The 14,616-nt window shown below is 45.2% G+C and overlaps 1 protein-coding gene across 1 annotated transcript; it reads left to right on the top strand.

The window, feature by feature from the left end:
* The first annotated feature begins 725 nt into the window (after positions 1 to 725).
* RPL34 (ribosomal protein L34) lies at positions 726 to 9,945 on the top strand. Its single transcript, XM_073641007.1, has 5 exons — positions 726 to 801; positions 3,715 to 3,789; positions 3,873 to 3,972; positions 6,892 to 6,995; positions 9,817 to 9,945. The coding sequence occupies exons 2-5, from the start codon at positions 3,725 to 3,727 to the stop codon at positions 9,899 to 9,901; spliced, it is 354 nt and encodes a 117-aa protein (XP_073497108.1). The 5' UTR covers positions 726 to 801; positions 3,715 to 3,724; the 3' UTR covers positions 9,902 to 9,945.
* The last annotated feature ends 4,671 nt before the right edge of the window (positions 9,946 to 14,616 follow it).

Genomic DNA, 14,616 nt, shown 5'->3' with positions numbered 1-14,616 from the left:
CATAAAAATTCAGTTTGAAAATTGCAAAATTTTATACATTTTCCCCAAATCTCTGTTTATTTTACAAATAAACGCCAGTGATATCGAAGAAATTTTACCACAATCATGAAGTACAATATGTCACGAAAAAACAGTCTCAGAATCAGGGGGATCCGTTGAAGCGTTCCAGAGTAATTACCTCATAAAGTGACAGTGGTCAGAATTGTAAAAATTGGCCCGGTCATTAACCTACAAAGTGGCTCGGTCCTTAAGGGGTTAATACATAAAATGAGCCACCTTAGAGGTTCAAGAAGAAGCCAGGCGAAACAGCGTTGGGGGGGTAGTGGGACACGGAGCCTGAGACCTCTAGGGCGGCAGGTAACTCCCCTTCACAGCTACATTGTATATATGGCACATTGAGGTTTTTAGGAACCCGACGTTACCTGAACCTAGCCATGTGGGTGGGGATTAGTACACCCCTCATTACAGCACAGCACTTCAGGGTCTAATACCCTCGGCTGTATGTGGATCTCTATAAAGTATGCGGAGCCTGCAGTCTCCGCCATGTCACTACCGCCAGCACGGAGCGCGGCTGAGAGAAGCAATGTTCCGGTGCGGGGCTGAACACTACCCTGACCGTTCTCTGACGTCACAGACACTGTACAATGCCTCTCACTATACACGTGTTTCCTCCGCGCCTCCGTAGCCTCTTCCGGTCTGAGTATGGTGGCTGCAGCGCAGAGTGGGCGTGGCCGGCAGTGATTCCTGCACTCAGCTCCTTCCTGCCCTCCTTCCTTTCTCTTCCGGTGACGGCGGCACCAGGTATGGCCGCTGTTCAATGGTCGCCGCCGACATGAATCCTTCTTAATCCTGCTGTGGGTTGTAGAAGATATGTCGGCTGAGAGCGCTGAGGTGGAGAGCGGACATGTTGGCACTTGGGCATAGTTATATTAAAGGCGTTTGTGCAGTACAGCTCCGAGAAGGAGCGGTGGGCCGCAGCGGTGAGGGATCTATGGTGGATCTGTGCGCAATAGTCCGTGTGTGACGTGATCCTGGGCCCTGGGTGCTGGCGCCTTGTATCACCTGGATGTGGCGCTGTGTGCGCTGGTTATGCCCCTGTGCTGGGCGCCTTGTGTGCGCTGGTTATGCCCGTGTGCCGGGCGCTGTGTGCGCTGGTTATACCCGCGTGCCGGGCGCCTTGTGTGCGCTGGTTATGCCCGTGTGCCGGGCGCTGTGTGCGCTGGTTATGCCCGTGTGCCGGGCGCTGTGTGCGCTGGTTATGCCCGTGTGCCGGGCGCTGTGTGCGCTGGTTATGCCCGTGTGCCGGGCGCTGTGTGCGCTGGTTATGCCCGCGTGCTGGGCGCCTTGTGTGCGCTGGTTATACCCGCGTGCCGGGCGCCTTGTGTGCGCTGGTTATGCCCGCGTGCCGGGCGCCTTGTGTGCGCTGGTTATGCCCGCGTGCCGGGCGCCTTGTGTGCGCTGGTTATGCCCGCGTGCCGGGCGCCTTGTGTGCGCTGGTTATGCCCGCGTGCCGGGCGCCTTGTGTGCGCTGGTTATGCCCGCGTGCCGGGCGCCTTGTGTGCGCTGGTTATGCCCGCGTGCCGGGCGCCTTGTGTGCGCTGGTTATGCCCGCGTGCCGGGCGCCTTGTGTGCGCTGGTTATGCCCGCGTGCCGGGCGCCTTGTGTGCGCTGGTTATGCCCGCGTGCCGGGCGCCTTGTGTGCGCTGGTTATGCCCGCGTGCCGGGCGCCTTGTGTGCGCTGGTTATGCCCGCGTGCCGGGCGCCTTGTGTGCGCTGGTTATGCCCGCGTGCCGGGCGCCTTGTGTGCGCTGGTTATGCCCGCGTGCCGGGCGCCTTGTGTGCGCTGGTTATGCCCGCGTGCCGGGCGCCTTGTGTGCGCTGGTTACGCCCGCGTGCCGGGCGCCTTGTGTGCGCTGGTTACGCCCGCGTGCCGGGCGCCTTGTGTGCGCTGGTTACGCCCGCGTGCCGGGCGCCTTGTGTGCGCTGGTTACGCCCGCGTGCCGGGCGCCTTGTGTGCGCTGGTTACGCCCGCGTGCCGGGCGCCTTGTGTGCGCTGGTTACGCCCGCGTGCCGGGCGCCTTGTGTGCGCTGGTTACGCCCGCGTGCCGGGCCTTTTCTTCACTGCCATTACTAGCTATTGTTGTACTCTAGGTATGACGATGTTGTATGAATACCTCAGTGGGCAGACATTAGTAATGTCTCTCACATGAATACATTTGTTGCAGTTGATTCTAAAATGTTGTTGGTACATTTTAAATTGATTGCACAGAATTTGGGGGAAGGGTCACAATTATAAGGTCATGTACAAAATGAGATTTGATTTGAGCCCCAAATCCTAGTGCTGAAAACCAACGTTGTTGTGTCACTGTGGGCCACTCATTGTGGAGGACTAAATATAACCCTAAGGTCTTACTTTCCATACTTTTACGGCAGCACAGGCAAATGGACTTGGGTTTGGCAGCATAATTGCGAGGCAGTCCGATGGTCTTGACAACAAAAAAAATCTGTCTCTATTGTGGTAAGAGTGGAATATACATAACAAGATAGTTTCCTGTAAGTGTTTCCCCTGCACTGGTTCAGTCTGCAGTAATGCTCCATTCAGCTGAATGGGGACAGCTGCAGTTCCCTGCACAGCAAGATGAAGTGCCGCTGTGAAGGGTTCAGTGCTGAAGTGCCTTTATTTTCAAGAATTTTGGGGGGTCCAGAACCCCATGAGTTGCACAGAAAGGATATTATTAGCCCATAGGTTCAGAACTGTATAAAATAGCTAAGCTTTTACTCCTCCTTGGGGTCCAGCACGGTCTCTCCACAGCTGTTCCTCATTCTGATAGGCAGTGACATCCTGTGATCCATGCTTTGGCCAATCTCACCGAGCCTGGCTGATGTGGATGGCACAAGCTTCCAAGGCCAGTGATGAGAAGCAGTGGTGACGTCACATCAACAGTGCTGCAGCCAATCAACACTGGCTGGGCTGAGCGGCTCCTGATGTTTACATCAGCTGGACACAACGATTGGCTGCTGTGCTTCAGATGTAACGTCAGCACTGCTGCCAAAGACCAGAGCGGAAATGGAGAGACCTTGCTTTACCCAGGGAGGATGAGTAAAAGCCCAGTTTATCACTGTGGGCATTTAATGTTTGAAAAGGGATTACACCTTTTAAATTAGCAATATATCACCCCAAACCAAAGTATACTGGCAGTGGGAGACATGAATTAGCTGGATAGTAAGCGCAAGTGCTTTTCTAGGCTTTTATCTAGGTGCTTGTGCCCTGAAAACTGAATGACAGATAACACCATGAACTCGAGAGGAATTCAGACAGTGAGATGCTTGTATACTTGTGTGTATGTATTTTATTGCTTAAAGGGGTTTTCTGGACCACAGTGGCTGTATCATGCCAAATCCTAACAGTGTGTAGTATACACATTACTTGGCTTCAGCTCTACTTGTCGGGTCACTAATGTTCCATTGTGTGAAGCTGGATGAGAAGGTAGTCGTAGTGACTGTAAGTATGCTTGCATCGGCACAAAGGTGTGTAAATTACACACTGTTAGGATTCGGCATGATATAGCTCCTGCCAATAATGAACTCTGTTCTGGAAAATCGCTATAACCACTATAAAGTGTTTATCAGATAAAATAATTACTTTGGGTCGGTCGCCAGTAGAGAAAAGGAAAATATTTCAGCAGTACTTGACCTGTCCTTTTTCCCTTGTAGATCTTTAAGAATGGTTCAACGCCTGACATACCGTCGTAGGCTGTCCTACAACACAGCCTCCAACAAAACCCGGCTGTAAGTATTTTACGTAATGCCCTGTAATCTAAGTCATTTCTATATCATGTGCTTGACGACTTAATGGATTGTCTTGTTCCTAGGTCTCGAACACCAGGAAACAGAATTGTTTATCTGTACACCAAGAAAGTTGGCAAAGCCCCCAAATCGGCATGTGGCATCTGCCCTGGAAGACTTCGTGGTGTAAGTGCCCATATATATTTAATAAACAATGGTACTTGCGGTAAAATGCTCTATCCTATACTGGTCATGAAAGTAAGTTAGGTGGTGTGACGCTTGTCACCCATTGATAGAGTACGATACTGAGAGCTGAGTGATGGCCCCTGCATCGGCAGAGCGTGCACATTCTCTGATACCAATTAGTGATGAGTGAGCATGCTCGTTTAACCTTTTAAACAAGCATGCTCAGGTACTCGTCGAGTAGTTTCAGCGTGCTCGGTATTTTACTAACAGCCGCCGCATGTGTCATAGCTGTTAAACAGCTGTGACACATGCTGGGATAGCCTGTCAAACAGGCTTTGTCTAACAGATATGACACATAAAGCCGCTGCGGCTGTTACTGAAATACCTAGCACGTCTAAACTACTGTGTACCCGAGCGTGCTCTTTTAAAGGGTTAAACGAGTATGCTCGCTCATAACGAACACCAATGCATCCATTAATTTCTACTGAAAATGGTGGCTTAAGCTCTTTTTCTGTCCAGCCAAATGCAGGAATCTGGGGCTATTTGTTTTGCAACTGAGGGTCAAAGATTGTCCCACCACCTTTTCTAATTGACCATTGTCTATGGGACAATTTAAAGTCATTTTTTTTTCATCAGAAATTCACTTAATGTCACAGTAACATGTTTTTTTTACAAAATGCCTGTCTGTCATGAAACACAGCTCTGCAATTGTTATATACACTGCTCAAAAAAAATAAAGGGAACACTTAAACAGAATATAACTCCAAGTAAATCAAACTTCTGTGAAATCAAACTATCCACTTAGGAAGCAACACTGATTGACAATCAATTTCACATGCTGTTGTGCAAATGGAATAGACAATAGATGGAAATTATTGGCAATTATCAAGACACTCTCAATAAAGGAGTGGTTCTGCAGGTGGGGACCACAGACCACATCTCAGTACCAATTCTTTCTGGCTGATGTTTTGGTCACTTTTGAATGTTTGTTGTGCTTTACCACTCGTGGTAGCATGAGATGGACTCTACAACCCACAGAAGTTGCTCAGGTAGTGCAGCTCATCCAGGATGGCACATGAATGCGAGCTGTGGTAAGAAGGTTTGCTGTGTCTGTCAGCATAGTGTCCAGAGGCTGGAGGCACTACCAGGAGACAGGCCAGTACACCAGGAGACTTGGAGGGGGCCGTAGGAGGGCAACAACCCAGCAGCAGGACCGCTACCTCCGCCTTTGTGCAAGGAGGAGCACTGCCAGAGCCCTGCAAAATGACCTCCAGCAGGCCACAAATGTGCATGTCTCTGCACAAACGGTTAGAAACCAACTCCGTGAACGTGGTATGAGGGCCTGACATCCACAGATGGGGGTTGTGCTCACAGCCCAACACCGTGCCGGACTCTTTGCATTTGCCACAGAACACCAGGATTGGCAAAGTCGCCACTGGCGCCCTGTGCTCTTCACAGATGAAAGCAGGTTCACACTGAGCACATGTGACAGACGTGACAGAGTCTGGAGACGCCGTGGAGAGCGATCTGCTGCCTGCAACATCCTTCAGCATGACTGGTTTGGCAGTGGGTCAGTAATGGTGTGGGGTGGCATTTCTTTGGAGGGCCGCACAGCCCTCCATGTGCTCGCCAGAGGTAGCCTGACTGACATTAGGTACCGCGATGACATCCTCAGACTCCTTGTGAGACCATATGCTGGTGCGGTTGGCCCTGGGTTTCTCCTAATGCAGGACAATGCCAGACCTCATGTGGCTGGAATGTGTCAGCAGTTCCTGCAAGATGAAGGCATTGAAGCTATAGACTGACCCGCCCGTTCCCCAGACCTGAATCCGATTGAGCACATCTGGGAAATCATGTCTCGCTCCATCCACCAACATCACGTTGCACCACAGACTGTCCAGGAGTTGGCGGATGCTTTCGTCCAGGTCTGGGAGGAGATCCCACAGGAGACCATCCACAACCTCATCAGGAGCATGCCCAGGCATTGTAGGGGGGTCATACAGGCACGTGGAGGCCACACACAATACTGAGCCTCATTTTGAGTTATTTTAAGGACATTACATCAAAGTTGGATCAGCCTGTAGTGTGTTTTTCCACTTTAATTTTGGGGGTGACACCAAATCCAGGCCTTCATTGGTTAAGAAATGTGATTTCCATTGATGATTTTGTTGTCAGCACATTCAACTTTGTACAGAACAAAGTATTCAATGAGAATATTTCATTCATTCAGATCTAGGATGTTATTTGAGTGTTCCCTTTATTTTTTTGAGCAGTGTATAATGTGCATTCCTGAATGGCGCTACTTTGAGAAGGAACCTGCCTCTACCGTGGCAAGAACATGCTATGAGTGTAGCCATGCACTAGTGCTGTTAATCTGCATCTGCTGCATCACCTGCTATGTCATAAAATCACATTCTAACAAGCACATAGGATAATTCAGGGCTGTGGAGTCGGTAAGCCAAACCTCCAACTCTGACTCCACGACTCCCTCATTCATGGCTCATGTTTAAGTGATAAATTTACTGTAGCACAGATTCATCTCAGCTAAAAGTCTAGACCCTTAGATCAGGAATAGGACAGACATTTATAGGACATTTTCATAACTGTCCCAAATTCTTATGAAAAAAATATTCCCCACAAACTGCATTGAACCACTGTACCCAATTTATTATATATTTTAGGAGTTGGAGTCGGTCCATTTTATTCAGACTCCACCAAAATGGACTCCGACTCGTCGGCTCCAGCCCTGCTAGGATTATTATATGTGGTGCATGTACATTAAGTACAGTGTATCTGCAGTGGTTGAATGCCCCTCACACTAGCTGCTACTGACCCTCAAGCAGGCTCCTGCACTTGCTGACCATGGTTACTTAAATTGTAAGATTGCAATAATTTGGTGACTTGTTCACTTTTCTTCAGATCCGAGCAGTTAGACCCAAAGTGCTCATGAGGCTGTCAAAGACCAAGAAGCACGTCAGCAGAGCATATGGTGGCTCTATGTGCGCAAAATGCGTTCGTGACAGGTAAGGTTGTTTCACGCTAAAATATTGTCAGTAAGGCTGCTCTTTGTAAAGAAAACTTTAAGAAGCATTTCAGCAATCTTCATCTTCACAAAACATAGAGCAAAATAATATTTTCAGTATTCATAACCAAAGGTTTTGCATCATGTGAGTGTATGTTTTCTGCCTGGTGTGCGCTGTTATTTCCACTCCTCGTCCTCATAGTTTGTAATAACAGCCTAGGGTCTGCTTCAGACCATCAGGTTTGTCATGACAGTACTCCAATGTAACCCAGCCCATGGCTGCTGTTCATAAGAGACCTTGATTTCTGCTATGTACAGCAATACTGTGATATTGCTGTACATAGCGCAAGCGATCAGATGATCACAGGTTCGAGTCCCCTAAGGAAACTACGAAATACAATGAAAACAGAGAAGAAAAATTATTTTTACAAATTTGGAAAAATTAAAACCCACAAAAAAGAAACAAAAAAAAATTGACAAAAAATCAATAAGCTGCAAGAAAGAAAAATCAAAACCACAATTGAGGTCTTTCAGCCAACATGAAAGCAAAATTAAAACATCGTGTCTACCCCAAAATGATTTAATTAAAAACATCACTCCATAACAAAACCCAAAACAAGATGGCGTAATTGCACTTTTTTTTTTTTTTGCTGCAATTTTTTCACATAAAATGGGTGGTGCCATTCATAAGAACAACTTCTCTTGCCAAAATAAGATCTCATATAGTTATGTTAAAAGAAAAATAAAATTGTTATGGCTCTTGGGAGGAGGGGAGGAAAAAATGGGAAAAGTATCTAGTCTGGGGTTAAAGGAACAAATGAAACAGACGTCATAATGAATTAGACTACTCTGTTTACACAAACTGCTTGAGAAAAACAACAAATTTGTATATTAGGCTGGGTGCCCATGTAGCGTTTTACAAGTGTATATGCTGCGGAATTTCCGCAGCGTAAACGCTTGTGAAACGCTTGTTAATCCGTCCCCCATGGTCCCCAATGAGAATCCGCAATTTCAATGCCCATGCTTCGGATTTTTCCGCAGCGTTTTTGATGCGCTCAAAAATCCGTAGCATGTCCATAAATTTTGCGTTTACGCATGCAGAATTGCCTTGTCAATGCAATAAAAAACGCAAGGCAATTCCGCATGTCCCAAACGCTTCTAAAACGCGCGAAAAACGCTTGCCAAATTCCGCAAGCGTTTTTCCGGGAGAGGACATGCGGAAATGAAGCAGAAATTTTCTGCTTCATTTCTGCATCGTGGGCACATAACCTAAAACGACAAATATGTAATATTAAGGCTAATTTTATATTTTGGTCTGCCTTTTATAGATTTAGCAATACCAATTCTGTTCTTTGTACGGTTATGTGCACCTGTTGCATTTAATGGGGCAGTGATAGGTGGGTGGTTCAAATTGAGGGTTTTTTTATCCTTATTTTATACTTTTTTGGCCTCTTGAATCTGTGATTGTTTAACCCCTTCAACCTCAGGCGATTTCTCGTTTTTTTTTTACTCCCCTTTTTCTAAGAGACACAGCTTTTATTTTCCGTGCATATAGCCGTATGAGGGATTGTGTTCGGCGGGCCGAGTTGTACTTTTGAATGACTTATTTGATTTTATCATGTGATGCTCTAGAAAGCAGGCAAAAAATTCCAAAAGCGTTGAAATTGCAAAAAAAGTTTAACTTTACAATGTGTTTTTTTTTTTTTTCCCCTTCCTTCCTTTTACGACTTTTACTATAGTAAAATTGACCAGGAAATATAATACTCCATGTCGCTACAATTACACACATGCCAAACATGTATAGTTTTTTATTTAACTGTTGAAAAAAATCAGTTTATTAATAAAAAAAAAAACCCTGAGCTGACTTTTTACTGATACCATTTTGGGTTGACACCTTGTTTTGATTGCCTCTAACTGCATTTTATTGCAATGTTCTGCCTTTTTTTATTTTATTTTTTCTCTTTGCAATGTTTATCTATCAGATTAATTTACTTTATTTTCATAGACCGGACTTTCATGAACACAGCAATACCAAATGTGTGGGTGTCTTGGTTTTTTTTAATGTCGCAAAAGGGGGGTGATTTGAACGTGTGTGTGGGGGGTTCATATTATTAAAAATTTCACTGTATTTAACAGTCCCCTTAGGGGACTTGAAGCTGTGATCGTGTGATCTCTTGTGCTGTACATAGCAAGTTCATCAGCACTGCTATGTATAGCTAAAATTACGATCTTCAGCAGCAAGAAGCTGGGAGTCTGTACCAATGCACCAGTAGTCGTGTTTTTTAAATGAAGCTGTTAAAAGATTGGGAGTGGCATTTGAATGGTTAAATGGCAGTGATCTGATGAAGCTCTGGCCACTGCAGTTACATGAAGGTGCTGGCTATGAATCACAGCTTGCGTTTTCCCAGTATGGTGCAGGTTCAGCTCCTGAGCCCTCTCCATAAAACAACAACCGGTGTGTGGCAATACTGTAACGTCACACACAGCCACAACCGGTAAAACTAACTTTATTAAACATTTGCTGTAGACAAAACATGTAATCCACACCTGAAAGCGTAAAACTCTGAAAAACAGGCGTTTTGACTGCAGAAGAAAACGCTGTGTGTGAACAAGGCTTTATTGTTTGTTCTACTGGGTTCAATTTTAAGACAAATTGGGGAAATATTTCTTGCAGCATATTGAAGAATTTGACCCACCGTTCACCAGTCTTGGTAGATCTTCCCCTATTTGTTAAACCTTTTATGTGCCTGGACATTTTTTTGCTTCATGTTTGTCGATTATATCATATGCTATTGCTATAAAAGCAGCTTCTTTCTTTGCAGAATTAAGCGGGCATTCCTCATTGAGGAGCAGAAGATTGTTGTCAAAGTACTGAAGGCTCAAGCACAGAGCCAGAAGGCAAAGTAACATCCCATTTATTGATCACATCGAAATAAATGTTTCTCTTGTAACTTGTTCTTGTCAGCGCTTTCTTCTCTCTTCTAGTTACAGCCCTGTGCAGCACAATGAGGGGGCTTTGGCTTACAGGCCAGTATACATGAATGCTGCTGTTAGTGGGGACTGCACTCTTTTCAGCTAATCTTACAGCACCCTTAGCTAATAACGTAATTCAATTAGGTTTGTTGTGGTGTCATTTTAATTCTACATATACAATTTATATAAAATGTTAGCCACTGATGGAAGCATGCACACAATTGTGCACTGTTTTTGGCATGCAGGTAAGAGATGAGCATGCACCTGGCACACTACAGAATAGGAAAATCAAAAGTGCTTTTGCCTACTATAGGGATCTTTCCAAAAGAAAGTGACAATGTAATGAATTGGAGACTGATGCTAGTATGACAAAGGAAAACTGATAGTGGTTTAGAACAAACAGCCATTTCTAAAAAAAAAAAAAAAGAATTCTATTAATGAAGATTGAGTGAGGGTGGTCACTCTGGAGTTGGATTGGACTGCTATTGAATTAACCATTGCATTATAAAGGTATGAAATTAGTGTATTAAAGGCCTTGCTATACCAGCTGACTGGATTATTGAACCCTGCTGTAGAATAAGGACCTTTCACTGACCTGCCTCCTATGCATCTAGTAGTGCGGGGCTAGGTAAAACAGGAGGCAGGTCAATGAAGGCACAGTGAGCTGTCATAAGAGCATACAGATGAATATATAAGCAGAGTACCAGATAGAGCGCCCCCCCACAGGCCGCCCCGGCGCACGAGCATATCATTATCTCCAAACAAAGTAAAGATTACACAAGAACCCCAGGACGGATTTCATCAACCAAGGTATCGTTTTAATCAGTGTAATGTCGCCCACCTGACAGTGTATGTAGTTTACTGATTACAATCCTGCTGACAGGTGCACTTTAAGCTGCATTCATACATTATGGCTGTGGTATGCTCTCTTGCTGTGGCATTCTGAAATTGCAGCTGAAAAAGCTTTAATGATTTGATTTAATTACAATAGTCATACAAGTCAATTTAAATATCACTGTAAAAATGGAAACGAGCACTTCTGGAACATGTAGCCTTGGTGTCTCCGCGTTAATTGGGGGTGTACGTGACCATATTAAGTTTGTACACACGTCTTTTTAACATTCCCATTGCTTTCTATTCTATTATACAGGACCGTCTTCTGAGCAGGAATGGTCAGCTCACTTCAACACAAATGTAACACTGAACATTTCATTACCTACAGCAAACAGGAAAAAATGTTGATGTTGAGTGAGGTCAGACAAGTCTAGGCTGAATGTGGCTGGAAGTAAGCAAATCGCATACTTGTGGTCACATGACTGACTGCTCCTGGCAGTGGAGAATCTTAGCATTGCACATGATGTGAGGATTATCGAGATTGCAGTCACAAACTAGTACCCTAAGGCCATGTGCCCGCATAGCCTTTTTCCGGCCGCGAAAACGTTTGTAAAACCGTCTGCCATGCAAAGCAATGTGAATTCGGATGTGCTGTGCACATGATGCGCTAATTAGCGCGCCGAATTCGCATTTCGTTGCAAAACGCAGCATGACCATTTCTACCGCAATTGCAAATTCGCAGCCATTGAGTAACATTGAAACACAGCAAACCCGCAGGTACATGTGGATTTGCTGCGTTTCAATTAAATTCAATGGCCGCAAGCTTGCAGCGGAATCGCGGTGCGTGTGGTACCCGGGATGAAGAGGAGACTACAACTCCTCTTCATCCCGGCTTCACGCGGTGAAAATAAGAAATAAAATAGTTTAAAAAAAAAACAAAAAACTGTATATTCACCTCTCCGGCGGCCCCCCGGTCTGCTCCCGGCGGCGTCATCTCTCCTCAGCGTCCTGCGGTGACGTCATGTAGTCAGCTGATGGTCACGCGACCAGTTACGTCATCGGTCAGGTGATGGTCGCGTGACCAACAGCTGACTAAATGACGTCACCGCAGGTTCTTCCAGTACACCGCGGGACGCTGTCGGAGAGGTGAATATACAGTTTTTTTTTTTTTTTTTTTTAACTCTTTAATTCTTTTTTTTTTTTTTTTTTTTATACTATAGATGCAGCATTTAAAGCATCTAAGTTGGTCACACAATATAAATCCACGCCGGTTGCATGGATTTATATTGTGTGACCAACTTGTCAAGCACTTTTCCAAGTGATGCTCAAAATCACTTGGAAAAGTGCTTGAAAAAACGCTTCTCTTTGGCAGAAAAAATGCATGTAAATCTGCATGCGTTTTTTTCTGCTAGAGAGAGGCAAAAACGCTCTGCATCAAATCTGCTACGTGGGCACATAGCCTAAGGCTGGACAACCCCCTTTGAATTCTACTGGTAGTGTTCAGCAAAAAAATCTCAAAATTTCTCTAATAAGTAACTAGTCTACAATCACCCCCATTAACAAGTTGTAAGCCCTGACAGAGCCACTGAACGTGGCCTTACACTTTGCAACTGAGGGACAAAGATTTAGCATTTTGGAGAAATGTCTTTTGTTAAATTAAAACAAAAATGTAAATATTGGTAATAATGACAATCATTATGTACAGAATAAAAAGGGAGAAGCTTACGAGCCAAAGAACACTACAAAACGTGAAGAAGGGTGTGATCTCATTGTGTTGTGAAGGACGCTTTGCTGCAGAAGAGACTCGGGCACGTCACATCTATAATATAATCGGCAATGTGTCCTTCTATCCGAAACCTCTATAGACTACGCCTGCGTGGTGTGGCCGGAGACAGAAAAGAATCATCCCAGATGGGGGAAGAGTCGGAAGACAAGGCTGGAGGAGTGTGGTGCTGTATGCGTAGGCGCTAACCGCATTCTGCGATTTCTGGCGCCAGTGGGGACATACCCTGATCTTCAGAGAGGGCGGAGGAGGAGAGTGCTGGAGTCCGGGCTTGCGCATAGCGCAGGCAATAAAATGGTGCCGGAATCTGCGTTCGCATACCGTGCTAATTGGTGCCATTTTGTTGAAGACACTAAATTTGTCTTCAACAATATGGCGCTGGAGATCGCACTATATGCAGGCGCTGACTCCGGCGGCACCACACTCCTCCTCCAGCCTCTAAGGAAATCAGTGTCTTCAACAAAATGGCACCAGATAGCGCGGCATGCACTGACTCCAGCTCCATTTTATTTAAATAATGCGGGTGACACGTTGCAGGGGAGCGATGGAAAGGTGAGTAGGAGTGTATTTTTTTTAATTTTTTTATTTATGGTTGGACCAGGGTGCAGAAGAGCATATACCATGATGGGGGGACCAGGGTGGGAAAGGGCATATACTGGAATGGGGGAGCGTAGACCAGAGTAGGGGACCTGGATGGGGGAGCATGGACCATGATGAGGGAACATGGACCAGGACTGGGGTGCGTATAGCAGGATGGTAGAGCATATAACAGGATAGGGGACCATATACTAATAAATATGCTCGCCACCCAGGCATAGAACGGGTTCAATAGCTAGTAGCATTTTTACCATGTTCACTTAATGCTTAAAGGAACAAGTCCCCAATTCGACAAGAAGTCCTGACTTCTGGCACCAGTTGTCCAATACTTACTTTGTTTGTCCTGCTGCAATTCTTTTCAGAAAACTAATGTGAACAGGGTCTGGGAGGTCAAACGTCAGTTTTGAGTGTTCTGAAATATTATGCACTTATCTTGTTTTGGATTAATACATTATAAATGTAATTATAGTGCAGTAGTTTATTCCCTATATATCATTCTGATTTATTCAGCATCTTAGAATTTCTTGGGCTAGAGTGGATGTCCATTTTTAACTGGCTAGCAAGCAACAGCTCTCCAACCCTGCCTCAGGGGCTAGAAGATGGATTCGGACCTTCACTGATTGCGAAGAGATCAGACATAGTCTAGTTCCAAAAGTTGTTGTATGCTTCGGACCGTCTTCCTCCTGTTCACCTCTCACAGGAGATCACTCTTGAGAAATAAATGAAAGCTCCCTGGGTTTATTGCTTGAAAGTGAATATATTATGTTATGCCTTTGTAATGGATAAAGTTGGTGATTTCTAAATACAGTTTGTTACCTAGCCTGTGTGTTTGCCACCTCCCGGGGTTCTTTTTATGATTTCCCCCTCTTTGATATTTACATGCCCATAAAATCAAGATTGTCAAACTGGGGACTTGTTCATATAAACATTAAGAAGACATGATGGTTTGGGACTCTACTGATGTTATTTCACTTATTTGCCCAATTCTTAATGGAACGCAATACTTGCCTAATCTGAGATGCCAGGATACTAAGGTGTGGCCATGTTGGACACTTTTGCAGCAGTATGAACTTTAGTCATTGACTGATTTAACTAACCTGCTTTCTAGCAGTATCTTACCTGAAGGAAATTCCACCAGTTATAGATTGAGCATTGTTTCCTATTCCCATTTTTCCACATATGTTTTTGCATGTATTTTCTTCACAAGCAGACTTTCCTCATTGATGTTAGTCTATGGGGAAAGTCCACATGCGGGCCCACAAGAGAAATTGACATGCTGCGGGTATGAAAGACTCGCCGCATGTCCGTATCTGCGGGTGATCCACAGGTGCACAGACGCATAGTGGACATGGGATTTCTAGAAATCCATCCACTATGCTGTAACATCTGGACGCTGCGTTTTAAATGCTGCATAAACCCGCAGCTTCAAACCTGC

This window comes from Phyllobates terribilis, unplaced genomic scaffold (assembly GCF_046119375.1).
Source record: "Phyllobates terribilis strain yellow unplaced genomic scaffold, ASM4611937v1 Scaffold_1__5_contigs__length_1240528914, whole genome shotgun sequence".
Classification (NCBI taxonomy): domain Eukaryota; kingdom Metazoa; phylum Chordata; class Amphibia; order Anura; family Dendrobatidae; genus Phyllobates; species Phyllobates terribilis.
Note: the sequence above shows the minus strand (reverse complement) of the source record. Positions and strands in the feature narration are given on the sequence as shown.

Coding starts and splice junctions, on each gene's coding strand:
- RPL34 (XM_073641007.1), top strand. CDS start 3,725: ATGGTTCAACGCCTGACATACCGTCGTAGGCTGTCCTACAACACAGCC. Junction 3,790..3,872: donor GCCTCCAACAAAACCCGGCT/GTAAGTATTTTA, acceptor TCTTGTTCCTAG/GTCTCGAACACCAGGAAACA. Junction 6,996..9,816: donor GCAAAATGCGTTCGTGACAG/GTAAGGTTGTTT, acceptor CTTTCTTTGCAG/AATTAAGCGGGCATTCCTCA.